The sequence below is a fragment of the Pyricularia grisea genome (assembly GCF_004355905.1).
Source record: "Pyricularia grisea strain NI907 chromosome Unknown Pyricularia_grisea_NI907_Scaffold_7, whole genome shotgun sequence".
Classification (NCBI taxonomy): Eukaryota; Fungi; Ascomycota; class Sordariomycetes; order Magnaporthales; family Pyriculariaceae; genus Pyricularia; species Pyricularia grisea.
The window spans coordinates 3,394,082-3,419,393 of NW_022156720.1; the positions used below are offsets into that span (position 1 = coordinate 3,394,082).

Sequence of the window (25,312 nt, forward strand, 5' to 3'; positions counted from 1 at the left end):
ATGCGTGATGATAGCCCCAATGGAGCCACATCTGGTCGGGCATCGGACCTTATCGAGCAGTCACTCACCCAAATCAACAAGATCTATCACTCGTACTACGATGGTTTCCTCGACATGACGGCAACCGCCCAGATGACCATCAGACGGATGGAAAGCCTGCTTGCAACTATTCCGGAGTCCAAGGCCAACCGGTGGCTCAACATAATGATAGAACTCATAACGATGGGCGCAATGAACGCCGCGGCGTCTTTATTCCACACATTTCTAGAGACGCTTCCAGCCATGGATAAAGGTTTCGGCGGACTTGATATAATTAAGGAGACTCATCTAATGATGGACGCTTGCGAAGGATATTGTGCAGAGTCCCGACGCGGACTGGCGGGATACCGACTTCCAGAAGACCTTCTCCAAATATACAGCCCAGATCATGTTGGAATGGCAATGCAGGGCAAGCCTGGCAGTGAAGCAGCGCTTCGGTGGGTTAGATGAGGCCGTAAACCGGTTACCGAACCTCCTCGTCGATGGGCAGTTTGCTGGAGGCTCTTTCAAAGGGACAGGTACCCGGGACCCCCTTGCCTGGGGCCGCCCGCCGAAATACAAGTGATCGGACGCAAAGCATTCTTCAGGCTCACCATTCCAGGCGTCTGGCATCGATCCACGGCTTCGCCTTTGTTCTCCGGAGAGACGAGGGTGTTACGACCAGACAGTTGGGCCGGAACCAGGAAGGCCAGGTGGGGTCACACCCCTCCTGACGACAACAGATCAAAAAAACAGCGACCGGTAGGAAACAGGATTATATAAGAACTTAGTCACGTAACATCACGTAACCACCAAAATGTGATTTGGGGTAATTTGTAAAACCTCGATTAGGAATTACAAATTAAATAAATTAAGGGAAATTACGTTTAGGATATTAATTATATAAAATACGCTTATTACCATATAAATAAAATTTAATTTAAAATTGTTTAGTAACAATTAATTTATATCCAATTTATTACTTACCCAAAAATCGATTATAATTTTACCCCAATTATTAAAAATCCCAATTACCCAATTTAAACGTTTAATTGTTTTAACCTATTATATTTTACTATAAAAATAGGTTATCCGATATTTTAATCGTAATATTTTAATTGTTCCTATTTAATATTTTGTTTTAAAATATACCGAATAATACCGCCGAAATAATATTTTCCAATAGGATTACTTTTTAAACCCCTTTTATTATTAACGTTCCGGCCAACGTTAACGTTTTGCGTTAAATGGTTGCGATATTCCAAACCGAAAATCGACAATTTTAGGAACGAATAACCGAATAAATTAACCGAATTAATAAAAATAGCATTAAATATCCTTTATTTACCCTTTTTAATGGTATTTTAAGTATTTTTTAGGGATTTTTTACTGGAATTCGGGCCTATTTCCATTTTAACGAGGATAATTTCGATAGCGATATAAATAAAATTATTTACGTAATTTCGTTTTTAAAAGGCGACGTATTCGCCTGGTTTAAACCTATTTTGCGAAATTATTTGAACTATAACGAAAAAAAGAACCGTAAAATTAAAATTAACCGCATTTTCGATAATTACGAAAATTTCGAAAAATGTTTTAGGGGAATATTCGGTAATTCAAACGAAAAACGTACGGTTAAACGTAAATTGGTACATTTTACCTAAACCAAATCGGTATTAAAATATACCAATAAATTCCGATAAATTACCGCCAAACTATTATAAGGCCCCGAAACCCTAATAATACGCTTTTATATAGGATTTAAAGAAAAAATTAAAAACGAATTTATTAAAAAAAAACGATCCAATACCCTAGCCGAATACGTAAAGCTAATAATTAAAATTAATAACCGATTTTACGAAAAAAAGCTGGAACGGCGCGAAAACCGTAGCGTATGGGGATTAACTTTGCGATAAACCAATACCGGACGCAAATATTAATACCCTAAATCGCTTTGCTAATATAATACCGCGTACGGGATGTATAACGGACTTATAAATTTTAACGCGATATAATATAAAAAACCTCGCAAAAATCCCAAAAATGGCAAATATTTTAAATATAATAAAATAGGATATATCGCAAAAAATTATCCTGGAAATTAAAATAATACCCCCGGTTTTATTATCGATTTTAGGGGTAAACCCGAAAAACCACGAAGGTTTAACGCCATTAATTATTAATAAATATAGCCTAACTAATATAATTTAATAAATTGGACCATTTATTACGACGATAATTATATAATTTATAATAATTCCAAAATGGACGCAAAATAATACCTTTAAAAGCCACGAAATATCCGAATATTAGTAATAGGAAACCAAATACCTATAGGAATAAAACCACCAATTAATTTATATCGATAAAATGCCACCTTACCCGAATTTACCGATTCGAGCTTTTCGGGAAATTTAAATACGGAATTATTGGAATAAATCCACCGTATTAAAATAATTAACCAATTTCCAACCGAAAAATTTTTTAATAACGCTTTAGGCGAAAAATTAAACGACGAAAAAAAAATAATTTTAAGCCGTTATAACGCGGAAAAAATTAACGATTTTTACAAATATAGTAAAAAATAAATCGATTTATACCGAAACGACCAATTAGTTTAATTCCCAAAATATAATTTAATATAATAAAAATAAAACCCTTTAAAAAACCCGGACCCCACGTTTGGAGACCATCCGATATTTGATATTAAATATTTAAAATACCTTTAAATTTTTTGGGCCGAATGTTTCCGAGATAATTGTGGAATTTATATAAATAAAAAAATTTATTATAATTTTTTCTTTCGACGACGATTAATTACCGGAATTAACGAAATTTATACGATTTAGGAATTACCTAATTGGGAAATTAAAATTAGGTTTCGAAACGAGCCAGCAGTAATTTTTACGCCAAATAACGAATATTTTATAGCATATTACAACCAAATAAGTCCCCTATGGTACGAATATATACGTAATATATATAAAATTTATATATTAGTTAAAGTATAGGATTGGCACGTACGAAAATAATAATACCAAATACCCGTTTTTATAATTAAGATCGTATGGGACCCGAAAGTAAAAAATAAACAAACGTTTACGAACGCGCGTAAAACGCCTATATTAAGGAAATATTCCCTCGACGGAATAATAATAAAAAATAGTTTTATACCCAAAAATAAAAGAAATAAGGATTTATAACGCGAATCTAATAAACCAAAAAATTAAAATAATTAAACGGTATAAAGTACCGGAAAGCGAAGATAATAAAAACGGAACAAAAAACCCTAAACGTTACGCGAAATACGATAGTAAAATACGAATATATATTTTTCGATATACGATTCGGTGGAAAACCTATACGAATATTTTTCGATAATAGAATATAAAATAATTATACATTACCAAAAATCGTAACGGAACGACGGATATTTTGGTAATAAAAAAAAAAACCATACCAATTATAAACCGTAAAAAAAAAAGCAGTTTTATACGGGAACGGTATTATTAAAATAGAAACTGTTCGTAGACTCGCAGGTCTACTAACAATGCATTGCGTGGTAGACTTAATCAATGGGTGAGAACGTTATACCTCTGCAATTTGGGTATACTCGGTCTGTCTTCTACCTAAGTCGTGCGACTGCATTTGATTATTCACGGCCGGATGAAAAGTCTTTCATGCGGTCCGTGCTCCTTGCTTAGTCACCCAATCGCCGGGGCCGCAGCTCCGGCCCGGCTTTACCTCCTTTCCGCTGCGCGCGCGAGTGAGGCTATTCCAACACTGGCAATTTTTTTTTTTGGGTGCGCGCGCATCGCTTTTATTGTATCCGGCAATAGGTAATGGTTGGGATGTTAAATAAGGAAAATAATGCAAATGGGATGTCGTTTCCAAATAGTCCCGTGACCGCGCGTGTGCGCGCGTGCCTTATTCTCCCGCCGTGAATCACGGCTAGATGCCTTTCATTATCATCCGTTGTGCGCTCAACCAACGACCTGTGAATTACCTTTTGTTGGTCGTGATTGTTGCGCACCTTTTTTGATTATTGGAGGTGATTCGTTTTTTGTTGCTGACGAATTTTTGTTGTAAGGCGCGTGCGATCAGTTAACCGTTCGAGGTGATTTACCTTTTCCCGTTTATATTAACGGCCCTTCTTTCCCTCGATTCGGCCCTTAACTTTTTCCTTCCTCATCCTCATTTTTATTAACTTTCCATTAACAATCGGTCGCACGTTCAGTTCTTCCTCATCATCAACAATCTTCACTTTTCTCTCTCACTTTCTGTCGCCCGCATTTCTCTCTCTTTCGATCTTCGTCGTTAATATCTTGCGCGCGCGTATTCGAGATCGTCGTTATGTTTTTCGTCCCTGTTGGCCCTGTTGTTTCGACCGTCGATTCCATCGCCGGTCCCGTTGTCGTGCGCAGGACCCAGAATGAGATTTGCGACCATTTTGCCCACTGCGTCCGCAAATAATCGTGCTTTCTTCCGCAACCTGGCCATCAATGTAAATATTTCCTGACTTTTTTTTCTTATCGCGCGCTAAAGCTAACGTCACGTCTTATAGGATTTTGAACGCGCGCTCGCCGTTTTGCCGTCGCGCGATATCGAGATCAAGGTTTCTACTGGTTCGGCTGAGTAAATCCGGCACCTGTTTGCGACCATCATTCGTCGCGAGAGCTATTTCCGCGCTGTTCTGATCCAGTCGCGCGGACGCACCGCTGTCCGTTGTCCCTCCAAGTGTGGCAACCCCAATGCCTCTCCCAAGTTCCGGTATTGCGTGCGCCTCCTTCCTTACTACAACGGTGTTTGTGCTGAGTGCGTCTGGCAAAGCCGTGCTGCTTAATGCTCGCACCACCACGCCGGCAATGTCCTTCCGGCCGAGTTTGATGGCGGTAGCTCGTACGGCGGCTCGTACCATGGCGGTTTTTAGCACGGCGGTTCTTAGCATGGCGGTTCTTAATATGGTGGTCGCGCGTTGGGTTCGGCTGGTATGCCTATTTTTTTGGAGTAACTGTCGCGCGCGTGCGATATTCCTATACTGGGGAATCGGGGTTTGGTTTTTTTCTTTTTAATGGGGTTTTCCGCTTGTTTTTGTTTCGCGCGCCTGCGTGCGCTGGGTTTTCCTCTTTAATGGGTTTTCTGTTTGTTTTTGTTGCGCGCGCCCGCGTGCGCTGGATTTTTCTTTTTCGATAAATATAAAGGATTATACACTCTTTCTCGTTTACTTCCCTTTTGTGTTGTGATGTGATTATGTTGTTACCCAGTCGTGCGCCTTTCGACGTAACCTTCGATTCTAACCGTTGCTTTGTTGGTCGAGATCAGCTTGGTGAATGCATCGTTGGGATCCTTTTTTGTTATGGTATCTGCTGGGTTATCGTGTCCGTTTATCCAGCAGATCTTTGTTATCTCCTTTGCTTCGTACGATTCGCGTAACGATATTATATCTATTATCAGCCTTTTTTCTGTCGTGCTACCTAGTTTTACTAAACAGTCGTACAAGGACTTGGAATTTGTGCAAACGATAGTTTGGATATGTGGTTGTTCCAAAGCATTTGCGATGCGTGCGATCGTTGTTGAAAGGATAAAACCATGGTCGAATCCTGTGGATATACCATATAACTCGCTTGCTAACACACTTTTTGTCACCCTTTTGCATTTGGTAGAGGATTAGTGTACGATATTCCCCTGTAGTTGGAATTGTTCCTTGCTGCGCGCGATCTTTTCCCCTAATATAATAATATAATTTAGCTGTGAGGTCATGTCCTTGTTATTGGCGAACGATCCATCCGTAAAAATGTACAGCTTCGCGCGCTCCAGGTTGATGGGCAGGTACACAAGCCCCCTGTTCGGGTTTTCCATCTGCCATGCTAACCGTTTGTTTAAAGCGGTTATCGCCTTTTTGGTTGGTTGTTGGCTGCTTTGTGCTGCCATTGACAAGTCGTACGCAGCCTTTGGTTGGCAGATAGTAGCGATGTATGCTTCTCTGGCTCGTTGCGCGATGAATTGTTGTGCTGCGTCGGGTGCCTTGTGGTCGATTAGTTTTAGCTGCGCTAGTTGCCTTTTTTGGGTGATGTGCACGCTTTTTTCCTGCAGTTGGATTTTGCATCCGTTAAATTCCAAATGGTTGTCGTGCGTAAGGAATTGTTTCTCCTTTGCCTGGAATCCTGCTGCGTGCAACTTCTCCTCCTCCAGGTTTGAAAAATTCGGAGTTGTAACTGTAAACGTATCGTCTGTTTGCATACCCGTAATACCAAAATAATCTGGTTCCCCTATTGTATGCAGTAAATATGGGTCGTACGTCGATGGCCTTATTCCTAAGGCGTTACGGTGGTGCGCGTGGTATATTTTCCACCAATATGTTCCCGATTCCGCTAATCCATATAACGACTTTTTAATCCATAGCACCGTGTTAGGTGGGTAACGATGGCGAATCTCTTTTGGTAGCTGTGCGATAATCGTGCGCTGCAGGAAATCCTCGGATTGCACATATGCTTGTGTGATATCCCGCAGTTCGAACCTCATGTTTAATCGCGCGATTAACCCGGCTCCGATCGCCAGTAGCAACCTTTGGCTCATACGTTGGATGGTTGGTGCTTGCGTCAACAGTTTTTCCTTTTCTGGGTTATTATAACTTTGTAGCACTATCCTGGATTTCTTATATGGTTGCGCGGAGGTTTGTCCTTTAATTTTTCGTACTAGCCTTGTTTTCTACAGCCGGCCATTATGGAGAGTCGGACTATATTTTATCATTTCGATCGCACCTTTTGTTATTAGGCTATTAATCTCCTGGTCGTCTGACGTTTCGAACGGCGGTCCGGGTGTGTTGATTTTGCTTTTGGCTCGTAGTGCGATAGTTAGGTCCTACGCTGTTTTCTCTTTTTCTGTGACGTACGCATTTCCTTGCAGTAATTGGATCACAAGTTTCTCCTTTTGCAAAGCTCGATCTAGGTTTGCTTGTGTCCATGGCCTGTCGTGCGCGTCCAGGTCCGGGTCGGGTTGGTTTTGCGTCTTATCCCGGTCCGGGTCAGCTTGGTCCTTGGTCGTCGTCCTGTCTAGGTCGTGCGGTTCCTGTGTTTCGGTTGGGTCGCGGTGGAACGGTTTGCAATGTGTCGTGCGGAAGGTTTTTGGAGTGTTGTTAATGGTTACCGTGGTATTCGTCTGATCTACAGCTTGAATCTGGTATGGTCCTTGCCATCCTTTACCCTCTTTCCACACTAACACTTCGCTCCCAATCGTGCTTTCCAACATTTTTTGCGCGCGCGGTCCGTTTTTTGTGTTAAGCGCGCGGTTGATAGCTATTTCCGTACGATGTTTGGCCAATGCCTTCCTTGCCTTTGACATCGCTATCGCGCGTTGCGCGATAGTTGCTGATGGTGCAGAATTTTCGTTAATCCTGGGGTACGCTCCGAATACTAGCAAGGTTGGAACTAGTCCGTTTGGTCCAGCCGTGTCGTTTAGTGCTTTAACTGTTATTTGCAGGATGGTTTCTTTATCCGCACTACCCTTTAATTCCTGGGATAGGATGTCGAACGCACGTTTTAACGGGGCATGCGCGCGTTTTACTTTTCCTAATGCCCAATGTGCTTCCACAGGCATTTCTTTGTACGCAGCTCTTACTATCTTGGCGTTGCTGTGGAACTCCTTTGATGCAAAGTTCTTTCCTGGGTCGTGCGTAATAACATCTGGTGGACCGAGGTAAATATGGATCCAAATCCTGTATAGTGCGTTCCAAGTCGTGTGTGCCGACATATCTTTCAGGAATGTTGCAGTTTGGAATCCCGTCGCACTATCGATAACGTGTAGTATTGGCTTGCTATCCAGCCATAGTACGTCCACGATAATCTCATAGTTAAATTCGCATTCGTTTTTAATGGAGAATTTGAATCGTTGGGGAGCTGGGTCGTGCGTCTGGCATTGGTGGCAAATTTTGGTTATTTTTTCCAATATATTTTGTCGCATTTTTCGGTGGCCTGTTTCGTGTAGGAGTTTATATAATTTTTCCGTGCGAGGGTGTCCAAACCTCCTATGCAGCTTTCGAAGTTTTTGCTTAGTAAAGAATGTTGCCGCCTCCGTGCGACTAACATTGAAAAATGGGTGTCCCCATTTCCTTACCATTGGTATCCTGATGCCATCCTTGCGTACGATAACGTTTTTAATATTGTTAAAATACGCCTTCATTTTATCTGCGTCGTGCAAACAAAAGAGGAATGGTGTTTGTGCGTTTAGGACGTGGTAGGTAATGGTTCCCAGTGCGTTTTCCATGGTTATTGTGCCGATAGCCTGTTCTGCCTTGCCTTTTCCGAATCGCATTTCCGTCGATCCCGGTGTCCAATTTATACGCGCGCGCGGGTTTTCTTTCAGGTATGCTAACATCTGGCACTTTCCTACTGTGGATACACGCGCGGCTCCTGTATTCCATAGCTTTCCTTGATATGTCGTGTTATATTGGTTATGTAATACGAATTGATCCGCTTGCTGTTTGGGCTTTACAGAATACACATTTTTTCCTGTCGCGCGATGGAGGTATGCTTGGTTTTGGAGAAATTGTGCGATTTGGTACTTTTCGTCTTTATTTTCCTTTTCGTCGTTAGCCTCGCTGGTGTCGTCGTGCGGCTGAGGTCTGCTTGCCTCCCAATTGGTAAGGAATTGGTTAAAGTCCTCGTGTTCCTCCCCTAAGGTATCGTACGTTTGGTGGTATTTTTGGCGTGCGTTTTCCTTTTTTTCTTTGGTGTGCTTCCAGGATTTGCAGCTTTGTTTCTTGTATACGAAGCAATAGTTTGCCCTTTTATCCTGGAGTGTGGTTGGATTTGTATGCGTGCGTATGCCATTCTTTGGCCCTGGTGATTTTGTATTGCCTCTGGGGATAAGGTTGGGTTTCTATTTTGGTGCGTGCGCGCGCCCTGGCCTTGGGTTTTGCTGGTTACGGTGGTATTTTCTGTTAGTGAAATGGGTATCGTGCGCTTTTTCCTGCAGTAGGTGTTGTTTTTCAGCTTTATCTTGTGCCACTTGTAGTGACGCGCGCAGGTTAGAGAATAGTGCTTCGTATGTTCCCTTTTGGACTATTAATGCATTTTCAAACTCGGGTACTCTTCGGCAGGCTCGTACCATTGCCGTGTGCAGTTGGCGTTCCCCTTGGTACTCGTCTCCGAGTGCTCGTTGCACGAGTCTTAGCTTGTCCAGTAATAATTCCAGTATTTCTTGGGCGCTTTTGTTTGTATTATTTTGTCTTATACGCGCGAAGGTGGTTGCCGTCCAATTTGTATAATATTGCGTATGGTTTAACTCGGTGTTAAAGTGCTTGTCCAGCATGGTGTACATTTTATCCCATCGCATGCCTAACCATGAGAAATTGGTCCAATAGTCGCGCGCGCGGTCTGCCAAAATTTCAGGGAAAATTGCATGATATTGGTTTACCGAGATTCCTCGCCTATCGCACGTTTGGACGAAAATCTTAGTTTTATCTAGGAGTATGTCGTACGGTTTTCCCGTATAATTATCTGCCTGCTTCCATGTTTTAATAAAGCGGTCTGCAATTATAGGGTTTATGGGCTCGCTTGGTACGGGTCGCACGGGTGGTAATTCGTACTTTGGTACTCCTGGCCCTTCATTGGTCGCGCGATGAGCGTAGGTCGCGTTTCGGCCCCTTTCCGGGTCAAATTGCGGGTATGTTTGCACTTCCCGTGTTAACCTGCTTCCGGGCATGGCTGTTGTGCCTTTTCCTGGTTCGTGCGCATAAGCAATACCTGGATTCGGCCCTGGGTAAGGTATGTTTTGTGCGCGTTGCGGCTTTGCGGGTGGATTTTGGTATCCGTTGTGTTCCACAGACTGGAGCACAATTTGCGGTGTTGTGGGCATCGCGCGTTGGCCTTTTCCCGTTTGTTCCTCCTCATTCTGGAGGAATCGTACGAGTTTATCGTTGATTTTCCTTCCTTGTAAAGGTCCGTACATTTCTTTTAACAAATCGACGTATGCCTTGCGGATTTCGCGCGATATTTGGTCGAACTGATAATTTGTCCATCCCTCAAGCTTTTCTTGGAAGCGTTCGCGTAACCGTTGTTTTGGGGTTGTTTTCCCCGCTGTTTGTGCCTTGCGTACGCTGATTACTGCTTTATAGTATGATTGCATGAAGTATGTAGATGCCATTTTTGGTTCCAGTGGTTGCGTGAGGTCGGGTGGTGGTTGATCCCAGGCGTGCGGATCGATATATTTTAGCCATTGTGTATCGCTGATCCCGCTCGTTTCGATCATTTTTATCCAGGCTGGCGTGCGCAGCAACCTAGCGATAGGTAGCTGTTGTTCCTCGAGTTCGTGGTGATCCTCGTCGCGCGTTTCTGGTGTGTTGCTTGTTGATGCCATCTTTGCAATGGTTGGTTGCTTGGATGGAAGCTAAATAGTTTTCGTACGATAGCGTGCAATTTAGTTCTTTAGTACAAGGGCGTTAGATTCGTCCGGTCCTTAGATTTTTGGTTTTTCCAATGGGAAAGTATCCAATCTAAATTTCGGGCAGTAGCATAAACCGGATTCCGGCGTTTAAATAACCAATGGGTTGGGCTTTCGTGCGCGCGGCTTATCTTTTCACGTAGCCAATTTGTGAGCGTCGTACGACTGGTTGCCGTATTTCTATTCACTGATCAGTGTTCGTAGATTCGCAGGTCTACTAACAATGCATTGCGTGGTAGATTTAATTAATGGGTGAGAACGTGATACCTCTGCAATTTGGGTATATTCGGTCTGTTTTTTACCTAAGTCGTGCGACTGCATTTGATTATTCACGGCCGGATGAAAAGTTTTTCATGCGGTCCGTGCTCCTTGCTTAGTTACCCAATCGCCGGGGCCGCAGCTCCGGCCCGGCTTTACCTCCTTTCCGCTGCGCGCGCGAGTGAGGCTATTCCAACAGAAACCGTACATTTTTGGATGGAAAATTATGGACGAAAAAAACGAATTATTTTAAATATTACGGAAATAGGGGATAAGGATATAATTTTAGAAATTTCCTGGTTTAGGAAAAATAACCCCAAAATAAATTGGATAATCGGCCAAATTTAATAAAAAAAGCATTTAATTATTAAATAATTTCCAATTTAAAAAAGTTTATATAAGAAGCGTAGGGTACGGAAAAACCAAATAAAATAAATGGCGTATTTATAGGGAGGACGACCAACCCCGAAGCTAATATTGGAAAAAAGGCGATTATTTATAAATTAAAACCGATCCAATTATATAATACCAATTACGGACGAATTAGCCAAAAACGGTAAAATTTTAAAAAAATACCAAATATACACCCGATTATTTAGCCCAAAATTCGAAATAAAATTACCCGAATATAATTTATTCGATTACGAAATACTATTAAAAAAAAGAACCTAACCAAAATTTTACAAAATATATGGTTTAAACCCGATATAAATGGAAGTATTAGACGAATATTTCGAAAAAAACCTTAAAAAAGGATATATTAAACCATCGATATTACCAGTAGGATATCCAATTTTTTTCGTACCAAAAAAAAACGGAAAATTACGATTATACGTAGATTACAGACAATTAAACGATATTATTATAAAAAATTGCTACCTATTTCCGTTAATCGGAAAATTTCGAAATATACTTTATTAAACGAAATGGTTTACGATATTAGATTTTAAAGGAATATATAATTTAATCCGTATAAAGGAAGGCGAAAAATGGAAAACCGCGTTTCGTACCAGGCGAGGATATTACAAATATTTGGTAATACCTTTCGGATTTACTAACGCCCCAATAATTTTTTAAATTATAATTAACCATATTTTCCGGGAATGTTTAAATATTTTCGTCGTTATTTATTTGGACGATATTTTCGTTTTTTCCAAAACGTTGGAAGAATATAAATAATACGTCCATACGGTTTTACAAAAATTACAAAACGCCAAACTTTTAATTAAACCCGACAAATATATTTTTTACAGCAAACAAATTAATTTTTTAAAATATATTATCGTTTTTGGAAAAATTAGGATAAAAAAATCGAAAATCCAAATAATAAAGGAATGGTTTTAACCGTAAAATATAAAAAACGTTCGAACTTTTTTCGGATTTGTAAACTTTTATAAAATATTTATTAAAAAATACGGCGCGATCGCCACCCCATTAACTAATATAACCAAAAAAAACCTAAAATTCTAATAAACGAAATAAATATAATAGGCTTTCGAATAGTTATAAGACGCAATAGTACGAAAACCGATTTTTAAAATACCAGACCTAACGAAACTTTTCGAAATCGAAACCGACGCATCCGATTACGTAATCGGAGGACAATTTAACCAACAAAATAAAAAAAAAAGATTATACCCTTACACCTTTTTTTCCCAAAAGTTATACGGGCCAAAATTTAATTACCAAATTTACGATAAAAGATTTATAGCTATTATTCGAGTATTCGAAAAATGGAAACTATAATTATCCGAAATTAGATACGAAATGTTAATTTATACGGATTATAAAAACCTAACCCATTTTACCATTAATAAAATATTAAACAAACGATAAATTCGATGGTTAAAATTTTTATTAAAATTCCATTTTAGGATCGTATACCGGAAAAAAATAAAAAACGGTAGGGCCGATACTTTTAACCGGAAGCCAAACCACGAAAATATAATATTAAAGGAAATACGCGTTATTTTTATAATAGACGAAAACGGAAACCTTTTACCAATATACCGAAATCTTATAACGATAAATATAACGATTATACCCGAAAAAATACGGAAAATTTACGAAAGCAAAATATACGGATACCAAGGAATTTCCAAAATATGGAAACGGTTAAAATAATACCATAATTTTAAAGGAATACGATAAAAAGTACGAAAAGCCATTAAAAATTGCGAATTTTGCGCCAAAAACAAATTAGCAAAATATAAACCTTATAGGTTATTATAATTATTATTAGCCCCTAACAAAATTTGGTAAATTATTATAATGGATTTTATCGTTAAATTACCACTTTGGGAAAAACCATTTATTAAAACCAAATACGATAATATATTGGTTATAATGGATAAATTTATTAAATATACCTATTTTTTACCCTATAAAAAAAGCAGTAACGTTAAAAAAATCGCCTATATATTCCTACGAATAATTGTTAATAATTACGGATTATTAAAAAATATTATTACCGATAAAAACAAACTTTTTACATTAAAATTCTGGAAATTATTAATAAAATAGTTAGGAACTAATTACAAATTATTAACAGCATTTTACCCCCAAACGGACGGATAAATAAAACGAACCAATTAAATATTCGAATAATACCTAAAATGTTACGTAAACCATAAGTAAAACGATTGGATACGGTTATTATTTACAATATAGTTTGCCTATAATAATTTAAAAAACGAAAATATTAAAATAATCCCGTTTTATACTAATTATAGGTTTAATTTTACCGTATATAAAAAACCCAAAATAATTATTACGGTACCGCGAGCCGACAAACAAGCAAACGAATTACGATAACTATATAAAAAATCTTAGCAAAAACTAAAATTCGTACGAAAAAGAATAATAAAATACGCCAACCAATATCGGATAAAAAAATTATCCTTTAAAAAAGGAAATAACGTTTACCTTATTCGACGCAATATTAAAATATAGCGACCAAATAGCAAATTTAATTTTAAGAAATTTGGACCTTTTAAAATTAATAAAAAAATTAGCGATACCAATTATAGACTATTATTACCAAATATTATGAAAATTTACCCGACATTTTATATATTATTATTGGAATTAGTATTATACGGTACTAATATATAAAAAACGATCGAAATCGACGTATAAGAAATTTACGAAATAAAACGAATATTAGACTATAAACGTAACTACGGAAAAACGGAATACCTTATTAAATGGGAAAATTACGAATACGAAAAAAACATTTGGGAATTTTTTAACCATTTTTAAAATTACCAGAAACCGTTCCGCCAATATTACTAAAAATTGGATCTGCGAATAAATTAGCCAAAAAAAAGGAAAACCTAAAAAAATACCACCTACTATTTTTAAAAAATAAAGACCGATTAGGATTCGAAACTATACCACGAAACGAATTTGCGAAAAAAACAATTAATATATATTATAAATTAAAATATACGAATAAAATAATTTACCAATAAAATACCGCGCGAAAACATTTATTTCGTTTAATAAAAAAGGATTTAAAAAATTTATTGGAAAAAACGAATTCCAAATAAAATTAAAATTCGGAAAAAGCGATTTTAGGGATATTTTAGAAAAGATTTCGGCTAATCGCCGCCGTTTTTTCCGTTTTACTTTTTTACGTTCCACCCGATTTAATTTTTCCAAATCGTTAATTCCGCGAAATATAATTCGCATTATTTTTTTAAATTACAATTTTTTTTATTTTCGCAAACGGAAAAATTTTAGTTATTTTTTTTAAATTTTCTATTATTTAACCAAAATATCCTTTTTTAAAATTTTTATTTTAATATCGAATTTTAAATATTGCCGACCAATATTACGTAATTGGATATTCGAAATACCCAATATATTATAATTAAAACGGTTAACGCGGAAATATTCGATATAACGAAAAAAATTTTGCGGCGAAACGGCGCAATATATTATACCGCGAAATTTATAATAAAAATAGGAAGGTATATTTACGGAAAAAAGAAAAAAAAAAATAAAAAAAACGTGGCGACGTTTTGTCGAAAAACGACCCGATTTCGATTTATTAATTCGATTAAATATAACGCGAAAAAATTAGCAAAAAAAAAACCAAAAACCAGGAACAAGGATTAAGGGAATATAAATTATTTAAAGCCAAAAAGATTTGGCCAAAAGAGAGGAAATTTGATATTACGACCAGATAATTGGACCGGAACCAGGAAGGCCAAATGGGGTTATACCCCTTCTAACGATAATAAATTAAAAAAATAACGACCGGTAAAAAATAGGATTATATAAAGATTTAATTACGTAATATTACGTAATTATTAAGGTATAATTTGGGGTAATTTATAAAACTTCGATTAGGAATTATAAATTAAACAAATTAAGGGAAATTACGTTTAGGATATTAACTATATAAGACACGTTTATTACCATATAAATAAAATTTAGCCTGAAATTGTTTAGCAGTAATTAATTTGTATCCAATTTACTACTTACCCAGGAATCGATTATAATTTCACCCCAGTCATTAGGAATCCCAGTTACCCAGTTCAGACGTTCAGTTGCTTTAACCCACTGTACTTTACCATAAGAACAGGTTACCCGATACCTTGATCGTAATAGAGGGCTGTGGAGGCAACCCAGCCAGCAAGTAAATCAGCAATACCGCGGCTCAGGCCACAAATGTATGCGTGAATAACAGGCTCAACTACTCTCAGCTACATGCACGGCGAGGCCCTCGAACATGGCGGTGGCTGCCTCCAGAACAGGTTTTCGGCGCCTAAGGGGCTGGAGCCGCTGTCGAGTTCATGGGAGGGCGCCAGTATGTCTTTCATATTATGAGCGGCCCAATCAAAAATTATGAGCTACGTCTTCTGAATGGTATCAATTATTCACTAGTTGAGAAGCTAGGAGATAGGCGGTATATTCAGTGCTGATACCGAAAACATGTCGGACCTGTCTCCTACGCCTTTCGGGACACAAATCAGGATTGGAGACCCTGCTACGTTTGAAGAAAAACTTTTTACAGCTGGGCATGAAATATTCCAAAAAAAATTTATCTGCAAATGAAAACTCGGGCCGGGAAATATCTTTGTTGATGACAATGTGCAAGTAGTGGCCATCCTCGAATAGGAGACAGCTGGATTCGTCCCGCGGGAAAGGATGCACTTAGTTTTGAGTTTTGGGCGGAACTGCTCGACGTGTTAATTGAAACGAGTGAACTAGTTGAGAATTCCTGGTCAAAAGAATTTGCATGGCGAAGGGTTTTGCCGCTGTTGTGGACACTTGGGTGGCTTGGTGGAATCCAGCTTGATTTGTCTGTGGCAACTTCGCTAGATACTCCAAATCCTAGACTAGATTGGTAACGAATAACAGCCTCGATTCGATTTAGTGGAAATTCCCATCCCTTCACAGTAATTTATGATGGGAATTCTGGATTCCGTGGTTTGCTCCCTTACAAAGAACCGAATGCCTAGCTCGGAAGGTGCCCAGCTGTGGATCTGGACACCGGACTACTGATCGTATCCCCTACTTTAGCGTGCAGGAACCGCGGTCACTTTTCCCCAGATGCTACTAAGCCCAAGAACAGCCAATAATGGGAAAGCTGTACCTGTCATGTTTATCGTACCGCCTTGTCGGTACAAGCAGCCGCGCCACTTTTGCCACCTTTGCCGTTAGCCATTACCAGTGGCATTTAACGTCGCCTGGTCATTGCTCTCCCCCACACTTGCTTGACAACCTAGCTTAGTGAAGAAAGTCAGGAGGTCTGCTTTTGGATTAATCCGGTTTTGCAACGGTTCAAGAGCTGAATAACGATTGCATCCCTGGATGGAGGGGGAAAAACGTTTTGTCTTCAGTTTTTTTGGTCTAAAATTTAGCATCTCAGGGGAAAGTCCTTTTGAACAATTACCTAGTCCAGTAATACCTTTTTGAGCCACTATTGACAGCCCACGATATTCATCACATCAAATCGTGCTTAGAAGGCTTTTTTTCTGTAAGCCACGTTGACGACGCAGTTCGATCTGGAATCCAGACAGACACGGAATCGCCGAAAGAGGAGACAACTTGAGAGATTCCAGAGCTGATAGCGATCACAATCTTGAAGAATTGAAAATGGATAAATAGGCACTGCCATCCAGTCTGGTCGATAATTACTTTGTCTGCAACTCAGCTCACATCTCATCTTCTACCACCACCAGTCCTACAAACATCACATCGCTCCTCATCATCATTGTTATATCTCTTGAAATCCCTCAACTTCCATCTCCCAAACCACACAAACGCTATCCCACTCAAACCCCTTTAAACTTTCCACACCCACCGCAATCATGCAGGTACGTGCCCCATTAGCGTTTACTCCAGCTTTGCAGATCCACCCCGTTGCCCAAGACTAACACAAAAAAAAAACTCGTTTCCCCCACACAGTTCTCGGCCACCACCCTCCTCTTCCTCGCCACCGTCACCTCTGCCGCGAGCATCTCCCCGCGCACCGGAGGCTACACCACCACGGCGACGTTGACGCCCTACCTCGCCCCGCTCTGCGACGTGTCCAACCTGGTCACACAGGCGCTCTGCAACTTTGCACCCATCAGCCTGACGGCGGGCAGCTGTGTCGCGGTGACCCAGCCCTGCGCAATCCACCCGCCCACTTCCTTCAGGGCCAAGCTCGACCAGCCCGCGTCGGGATGCTACGTCACCGTCTTTCCCAACCCTGACTGCACGGGCGACCAGGTCGCCACAGCCCAGCTGACCACGGACAACACCCTTTGCAACGAGTCGCCGTACCTCACCAAGCTCCTGTCTGGAGGCGTCTTGTCGAGCGCCAGCCTGCTGCCTTTTGGTTTCAAGAGTGCCAAGTTGGTTTGCAACTAAGATTGGGGGGCTTTGCTTGGTGAGGGTTTACTGTGGAGGTTATATCCTTTTAATTTGACATTCTTCTGTTTCGGTCTTGGTTATTTGTTACTACTGTACTATAGTCTGTATACTTTTGGGGCTTGTACAGTTTTCTCGCAATGAATTTGAAGTACACGCTTTTATTATTGAGCAGGTGTATTACCTGGACTGGAAGCGGAGCATGAATTTGCGGACATAGCAAATCAAATGAAACAAAATACTAACAAAAATTGTCTGTTTGGTCTATTCCACTTATAGAATGTTCTGCACATTGCAGCTCCCCTCTCGGGCCGCAGCTAGCTACACTGTCGATGACAGGTTTCCTCTAAGCTGATTTTTTTTCTCGTCGCTGGTAACTAAAAGATAGAAAAGGCCTGGACGCCACTGATGGCCCAAGAAATGGCAGTGATATGGAAAATTGCATGTCGGATGGAATTGGCGGCCTTTCAATGGGAAAGACAAAAACAGTATGTACAACTGGATTTGAAATTGCTGGACCCTCACAAGGGATTTTAACTGAAAAGATCAACGGAGAAAAGAAGAATACATTCGCTGTTTCAACAAATCCCTTCCCATAGGATGGACGAACAAAGATTTATTCTGTACGTTTATAATGTAGCTAGATACTTGCATTTCCTTACATGCCACCCTCGTGATTGAGATCTTCCATATTTTCCAGATGAGACGAATGGGCCAAACCTTGCGTGCCCTGGTGGCAAACACGAAGTGACTATTTGGGATAATATGCGGCAGTATCTGGCGCTTCTGCGCTTAAAATCGATCCGATACTACTTCACGAAAGGTTGGTTAAGATTTGTTCTCATAAATTTGCACAAGGAACTGGCTTGCAAAATAGTCTTTATTAGGAACGCATCAACCAAACTGACTAGCGCGCGCCCATTCTGATTACTTACATCTTCGGGATATTCCAGCATCGTCGAGGCTGTGGCTTTCTAAAAGCAGTATGCTTGAGAGGCGGACAATGATACCACCCGAATACCCAGGAAAAGAAACCCTGTTTCATGAGCCATGCCAGTCACTGGACAAGATTTCGAGAGTGATTAAGAAAGTGTATTGTTAAGAGCGGTTTTGGAGTTTATATCCTAAGTGAATGAAGCGAACTGAGTGTTAAAACAAGTCTAAGAAAGCCTTTTCAGCCAGACTCCTTATCGATTCTACTGCGAAAACAATCCCTTTGAACTTCAGGCGGCTCTGTCATTGGCTGCTAGAGAGACTGAGTCCTTTGATAAAGTCATATACTCTTTATTACGTTATTGCTGTCACTGAACATCTTTCCACCCTCCCGTGTAAGCTGTTCTCACATTATCCTGACAAATATATCACCCCACTGACGTTGTTGGTAATACGTATTGCGTGAGACTATACGGATATGGAACTCTGGTATATTAATCATATGTGGACTAGCTGCTTCCTTATTCGTCCCGGCACCGGTATGTCAAGTTCATCACATGCTCACCCCTCAGTTGAGCAACCACCTGACCTTCGTTCTTCACATGGCGTGGAACGTCAATGCACCTAACTTCTGTAGAGTAAGACTTCGGCGCGGATTTGCCTTGCAGCTGGTCACAAAACTTTTGGGACTGGGCCACGAAATCCTTGTAATCGAGGTACCCTTGCGCTGGCCTATTGGAAATAAAGCAAGTCTTTGTCCCCTTGGGGCTCCCGGGCGGGCTGTTGGCGGCGGCAGCACTACCAGACCCAGTCCTCAACATGCGGGTGTCGAGCCTGTTCTCGGTGGCGCCCTCGAGTGCGCGGGCCTCGATGGCGAGCGCGCCGGCGTTGTCGGCTTGAGCTGGCATGCTCATGGCGCCAGAGGCCAGGAAGTTGAATAGGACGACGATCGAAGTGGCACGCATTTTCGTTCGAATTGGCGAAAAAGAAAAAGGAAAAAAAACGCGAAACGTGGTATCAAAGTGAGTGTGGTAGAAAGATTTCTTGTGAAAACGAGTGGAAGGGTTCCAAAAGTAACACCAAGGAAAACCAAGGAGACAGAAAAGGAAACGATAGTAAAGAAAGGACGGAAGCAGCTGAACCGAATGATCAAATGAATGAGCGGTGGTGAGAAGGACAGAAAATCCAGCCATTGGAGTCGACATGAATGTCGATACTTATACTCATTCTTGTTCCCCGTTTAGTGTTGCCTTTTCTTTTTTAAGCATGTTGTGGGTTGGCGTTGTGTATTTTGCAATGACTATCGAGTCATTTTCTCGTAAACAGTCGAACCACTATGGCGCCCCTGGATTTTGGGGTACAAGTTGAAAGTATGGTTCGCATAAAGCTTGGCGTGAACTATCTTTAGGTGGGATCTGCAGTCAATTGAGGTCAACTCGGCTTTTGTAAAAAAAAAAAGGAAAAAAAAAAAGAAAACAGACCCTGCTAAATACACAGCCAGTGTCCATTATGGTTGGCCTCCCGTCAGCGCAAGGGTTCAGAATAAAGAAGTAGTGTGGGATTTCTTTTCCCTATTTTGGCATCCCCGCATGCAAAAGGCGCATTATTCAATGACAAGAAGAATGCCTAATCCCGTTATTATAGTAGACGATCCGCTTCTTCCAGAAACTGATCTTGCATCTAAGTCAATGCAACACTACTAGCTCGATGGGCAGACCCGGGAGAGAAAAGGGAGTGGTTGACTAGCAATCCGGAGCTCCCGCACATCCAATTGCTATCTACGAGTCAGAACTTGTCGATCAATTTCACTCAGAGTTTGTTTGTGATTTGACTGCCACAATATGCATTACGGATATTTGTTATGGGAGTCCCTTTCACAGCTGCCAGTAGGCGTGTGTGAGTGCTGGGCTCTCATTCGCCCTTGGCCTGACGACACAATATTAGAATACTCGGGTGAATAGGCTGTGGCTCAAATACTGCGGATGTAGGCTGAAGGCTCTAGTGTCACTATGGGACAGTCACAGCTGAAAATAGAATCCAAAAACTCTTCCCCGTCTAGGCCTCGAAGCCCGACGTTTCCATCATCTTCCATAAGCGCTCCTCCTCTGCAGCCAAGATCGACGTGACACCCGGGCCAACGGACGGGTGCAGCAGATGGCAGGGAACCTCGCGAATTGTTGGGTTCGGATTCTCGAGGGTGCCAACCTCGATGCACTCGACAACGTTGCCGTCACGGTAGTTTTCAGACGTGCACACATCCAGCATCAACTCGGCGACAAACCTTGACGTTAACGCCGGGTCGTTTTTGCCAAGCTTCGCTACTGAGGAATTAGAGTCCCACAAGGGCGTCTGATGTCATTTTGGTTAATTCCTTTCTTCTTTTCGAAAACGTCCAGGTTGTTTGGACCAGCACATCAAAACCGACGCTGAGTGAGTCTCAAAGCTTACCAAAACCGGAGCCGGCGCAACACATGCCACGCGGATACCCAGACGTGCATGCATCGGCGCGATGCTCTTGACAAAGCCGTGAAGGCCAGCTTTGGCCGCATGGTACAGGGGGACGTGAATCGTACCCGTATACCCGGCGACGCTACCCAGAAAGAGCAGGTTCCCTTTAATTTTGCCGGTCGTCCAGTACGCCAGTGCCAGCTGCGCAAGTCGGATGGGGTGCACGAGATTGACATTGAGAGTGGCGTAAGTCCCAGGCTCGGCGTCGGGGTTGTCGGTAGATGGCGACCCTTCGGCGCCCGGTGGATGCCAAAATGAGCTCCAGTATGGCTCGAGGACACCCGCACCGGGAACTACCATGTCAACCTGCGGAAAGGTGGCTAGCGCGGTGTTCCATAGGGAGGACAGCTGCGGCCAGGAGGTGACGTCGGTTTTGTGAAAGATAAAGGATGCATGCTTGGAGTCTTGAGGGGGGTGAGGGTACATGGAGGCAAGCTCCTCGGCCTCGGGGCGGAGGTGAAGGTCGCCGACTATTACAGAAGTACCGCCGGCGAGGAGAAGCTTGATAAAATCAAGAGTGATACCTGTCAGGAGGTTTTCTCACTTATCAGAACCAATCAACATTCTGCTTTTTATTCATTTGTTTTGATGAAGATATGCATACCTGATCCTCCACCCGTGACTACTGCATATTTGCCGGACAGATCATAGGGTGCCATGGTGAAATATCTGGGCAGAAATTTGCACCCCGGGTGGCATGTGAGTAGAGATTTTGTGACGGTTAAACTATCGTCAATGTTGTTGGCATGGCCTTGACATGTTTTGACTCACCGATAAACTTTCAATAGTGACTACTTCCCTGTCTACGTCATCGCGTATCTAAGTTCGAAGACCCCTCATATGTATATATATATTTTTCACAACCGGTTCGCGGTGTAAAAGCTTTGTTTTCCTAAACAAGATGGGATGGAAAACACGACTTACTCGCTAAGCTTTGACAGAGAATCCCCCGAAGCTATAACTGTATCCCTGCAACCGGCTGGTCTAGACACGGATATTTTGGGACAAGCATTCATCCCATCCATGTCGCAGCCACCACTTTAGCTCGGCAGATCTAGTTCTAGTCTAGAACAATTTCGCGGAAGGAAAGGGGAAAAAAAATCATCAATTCAATGACAGAATTGGTTAACAGAGATATAACTTTTAGGTGTACATTTACTTTCAATATCAAAACCCAGGAAATTTTCGTTGCCCATCATCCACTCATCAGTGCCCATGCCCCTCATGACCCTCATCCTCAGGCCAGTCCGGAAACCCATCATCAAACATCCGCGCCAACCTCTCCATCTTGCCCTGTGAACTCAAAACCCCACTCCGCATAACCTTCTGCCACCTCTTCCACTCCTCATCCGTCAACAAACACTCGTCCAACACCTTCTCCAGCCCTGGGATATTTAGTTTCTCTCCTATAAACACCAGCTCCTGCCTCCTGTCTCCCCACTCGCCGCCTGATTTCAGGTCGTGCATCACGAGCGCGTCAATGTCGGCGTTGCCGGTCAGGTACTCGGACTCGGGCAGCGTGGCGAACCAAGGCCGCCCGCCCGTCATGGTCAGCATCGCTCCCGCCTGCGACCACTCGCCGGCGCGGTGCGGGCGCGTCGCCAGGAAGAACTCGCCCTTGGAGCGGAAGAGTCGCGCAAAGAGTGGTGATGCGCGCTTATTGGCTAGGATGATCTCGTTAGACGGTGCGTCTAGGGGGTCAGTTGTCGATGGATCTTGGTCTTGTTGATCTTGCATGTCGACGTCGTCTTCTGCTCCTTGGTCTTCTTCATCGCTATTTTCTTCTTCCCATTCATCTTCTTCATCTTCCTCGTCCTCGCTCTCACCCTCTTCCGGGTGCTCAAGCTGCAGTATGAACTTGTCAAACAACAGTTTGTACAGCCGCAGTGGGTGGAAGGGTCGTTGGCGCCGGTATACAAAGTTGCGGACGTTGTACTCCTCCGTCTCTGGCTTTGGTGTGATGGTCTTGCGGCCGTTGACCTGAAGTAATCTGTCAGTGGGTACTTTGAGAGGAGGTATTGAAGAATAGGGATGCTGATAGTTACCTCTCGCAAAGTAAGTTCATGTAGGTCTTGCAACCAGCCATAGCCAGTCTGTGCGTGCTCAAGATCAAACAGTCCCGTGTTGACAATCTCCTTGACATCCACCTTGCCATGGGAGGTTTCAATGACCTTGGCTCTGTGGTTGAGCTTGGCGATCAAGTCGATGACTCGTTGCTTGGTAGCACGGTCGACCTGGAACCGTTTTGGTTAGTATCCATAGTTCTACGCCAAGCCAACACCAGGAAATAGCAGAACAACTCACCATGTCTGTCTTGTTCAGCACAATCACATCCGCAAACTCAATTTGATCTACCATCAAATCAGACACGGTCCGCTCGTCTTCAGGTCCAACATCCCCCCGCCGACTGGACAGCAACTGGTCCGTGTGAAAGTCGTTCATGATAGTAAAGGCATCAATAACGGTAACAGTTGTATCTAGCCTTGCGAAGCTGCCGACGCCTCCCGCATCGGCGAGCTTCCTAAGCACGGCCTGCATTGCTTCGTCGAGGGCACCCTCGGCACCAGCGCTACCATCGCCCATGGCGCCCATGGTCTCGGCCAGCTTGGAGTCGAACGTCTCGGCAACCTGCTCTGGCTCGCTGATGCCGCTGCTCTCGACGATGACATAGTCAAATGTGTGCAGCTCCGACAGCCGCACGAGCTCCTCGAGCAGGTCGCCGCGGAGTGTACAGCAGATGCAGCCGTTCTGGAGAGCGATGACTTTTTCGGTGGTTTGTGTGACGTGGTGGTTGATGAGGTTGGCGTCGACGTTCACTCTGTTACGGTGGTGAGAGGAGTCAGGTTACATGACGATCAAGAAGGATGAAGTATGACGGGAGAAGGATTGTGGAATGAGACGTACGCTCCAATGTCGTTGACAATGACCGCAATGCGTAGGCCATGATCGCTGCGAAGGATGTGCTGTAAGAGTGTTGTCTTGCCGCTACCGAGGAAGCCAGAGAGAAGAGTGACAGGAAGTGGTGTTGGGTTGCCAAGGTCCACGGCCGAGTCTTTTCGGACCATTTGTGTTGGCTGCACGGCTTTTGGTATTGTTACGACCATATTTGTGTATAAGGTATCGCTGACAATGGGCCTTTTTGGGACCAAAATTTTTGATGATGAGAGAGAAATTGGAAATTGAAAAAAGGAAAAAGTAAAAAAAGAGAAAAGAAAAGAATGGTATGCGGATTTATATGCCTCAAGACCTATCTCTGTCCAAGGTCGACGTACGTTAACTTCCTAACCATGGCTTACACCAAAATACTCCAAGCAATATCTATCATTTGGGTTTGTCGGCCACGGACCCCTGACTGTGAGCAGCCATCAAGGTGCGTGGGCGCCCATCAAGGTAGCAGGAGGGATTGCGAAAGTCGGTAAGCAATACTTGAGCTTGCGCGATTGGACAATGAACTGATCCACAATCAACGCTCAACAAGAACTATGTTTTATTATGAAGCCGACTGGAATGATAGATGACTAGGTAGCCATAGCCATCTCGCAGTGTAGGGTTGAAAATAATTTTCAAGCGATAGAAATGTATTTGCTCCCGAGTGACCGACCATTTCCACCCAAAACTCTAATAAACCATTGGATATTGAGAGCAATCAGTCGATGAATTCTGTAGCCCTAATCGGCCACTGATAGACTAAGGGTATCTGCCACTACTATAAATTTTTACATGGGGGGCATCCAAGTACCTGCACCAGCTGCTTGGATCACAATCGCTTTTACTCAGGTATTGCTCACCGGTTTTGAAGACTACTTAGATACTGCGCAGGTGCTGCTTACTATTCTATCGCTGTTCAATCTCATTAGAAAGTAATTCGAATTGCCTTGCGTGATTCATTCTGTTCTCCAAGCAAAGGTGACCAGAGTCCTCATAAACCACGTTGTCTTATTCTGTTCCTAAATGTTTGCTGCGCGTACTGGTCCCTCTTCCGTCAATATACGGCGTGGTATCCGACGTAAAAAAATATATATACGTCAACAACTCAGGTCCAGGCCACCATCCCTTTGCCGGGAAGGAGGACTAACATTGCAAGTTTATGAGCTGAGCCTCTAGCATATCGAACTAATTTCAACGAATTGACCAGATCGCGTGGCTTGGGCGCTAAGCCCACTCGATGTACACCTTCGAGGAACCGTCCACGCTCAACCCCTGGGTCTAGACCCCACGGGTCAATCAGCCCTAGTTTTGACCCCTTTCTTCAATTGAGATAAATACAACTTCAACATGCCCTGCAAGG

At 42.3% G+C, this 25,312-nt stretch overlaps 5 protein-coding genes across 5 annotated transcripts; 2 read left to right on the forward strand and 3 right to left on the reverse strand.

Moving 5' to 3' along the window:
* PgNI_10039 (uncharacterized protein) lies at positions 1-15,552 on the forward strand (the record flags this gene model as incomplete). Its single annotated transcript, XM_031130018.1, has 2 exons — positions 1-476; positions 15,429-15,552. The coding sequence occupies 2 exons, from the start codon at positions 1-3 to the stop codon at positions 15,550-15,552; spliced, it is 600 nt and encodes a 199-aa protein (XP_030978249.1).
* A 1,487-nt stretch (positions 15,553-17,039) lies between these two features.
* PgNI_10040 (uncharacterized protein) lies at positions 17,040-17,583 on the forward strand (the record flags this gene model as incomplete). Its single annotated transcript, XM_031130019.1, has 2 exons — positions 17,040-17,045; positions 17,137-17,583. The coding sequence occupies 2 exons, from the start codon at positions 17,040-17,042 to the stop codon at positions 17,581-17,583; spliced, it is 453 nt and encodes a 150-aa protein (XP_030977631.1).
* A 1,454-nt stretch (positions 17,584-19,037) lies between these two features.
* PgNI_10041 (uncharacterized protein) lies at positions 19,038-19,481 on the reverse strand (the record flags this gene model as incomplete). The annotated part of the gene is made up of 1 exon (XM_031130020.1): positions 19,038-19,481. One exon carries the CDS (start codon positions 19,479-19,481, stop codon positions 19,038-19,040), a length of 444 nt encoding a protein of 147 aa, XP_030977632.1.
* Positions 19,482-20,571: 1,090 nt separating this feature from the next.
* Positions 20,572-21,683, reverse strand: PgNI_10042 (uncharacterized protein; the record flags this gene model as incomplete). Its single annotated transcript, XM_031130021.1, has 3 exons — positions 20,572-20,865; positions 20,965-21,548; positions 21,629-21,683. The coding sequence occupies 3 exons, from the start codon at positions 21,681-21,683 to the stop codon at positions 20,572-20,574; spliced, it is 933 nt and encodes a 310-aa protein (XP_030977629.1).
* A 456-nt stretch (positions 21,684-22,139) lies between these two features.
* Positions 22,140-24,290, reverse strand: PgNI_10043 (uncharacterized protein). Its single transcript, XM_031130022.1, has 4 exons — positions 23,929-24,290; positions 23,329-23,842; positions 23,070-23,258; positions 22,140-23,004 (listed from the first exon to the last, which is right to left on the reverse strand). Exons 1-4 carry the CDS (start codon positions 24,126-24,128, stop codon positions 22,231-22,233), a joined length of 1,677 nt encoding a protein of 558 aa, XP_030977630.1. The 5' UTR covers positions 24,129-24,290; the 3' UTR covers positions 22,140-22,230.
* Between the last annotated feature and the right edge of the window lie 1,022 nt (positions 24,291-25,312).

What these genes read in the sequence shown, in the direction of transcription:
- PgNI_10043 (XM_031130022.1), bottom strand. Translation starts at nt 24,128, where the DNA reads ATGGTCGTAACAATACCAAAAGCCGTGCAGCCAACACAAATGGTCCGA. An exon ending in ATTGTCAACGACATTGGAGC is followed by an intron (nt 23,843 to 23,928) that starts GTACGTCTCATT and finishes CCACCGTAACAG; the next exon opens with AGTGAACGTCGACGCCAACC. An exon ending in TGCTGAACAAGACAGACATG is followed by an intron (nt 23,259 to 23,328) that starts GTGAGTTGTTCT and finishes AAACGGTTCCAG; the next exon opens with GTCGACCGTGCTACCAAGCA.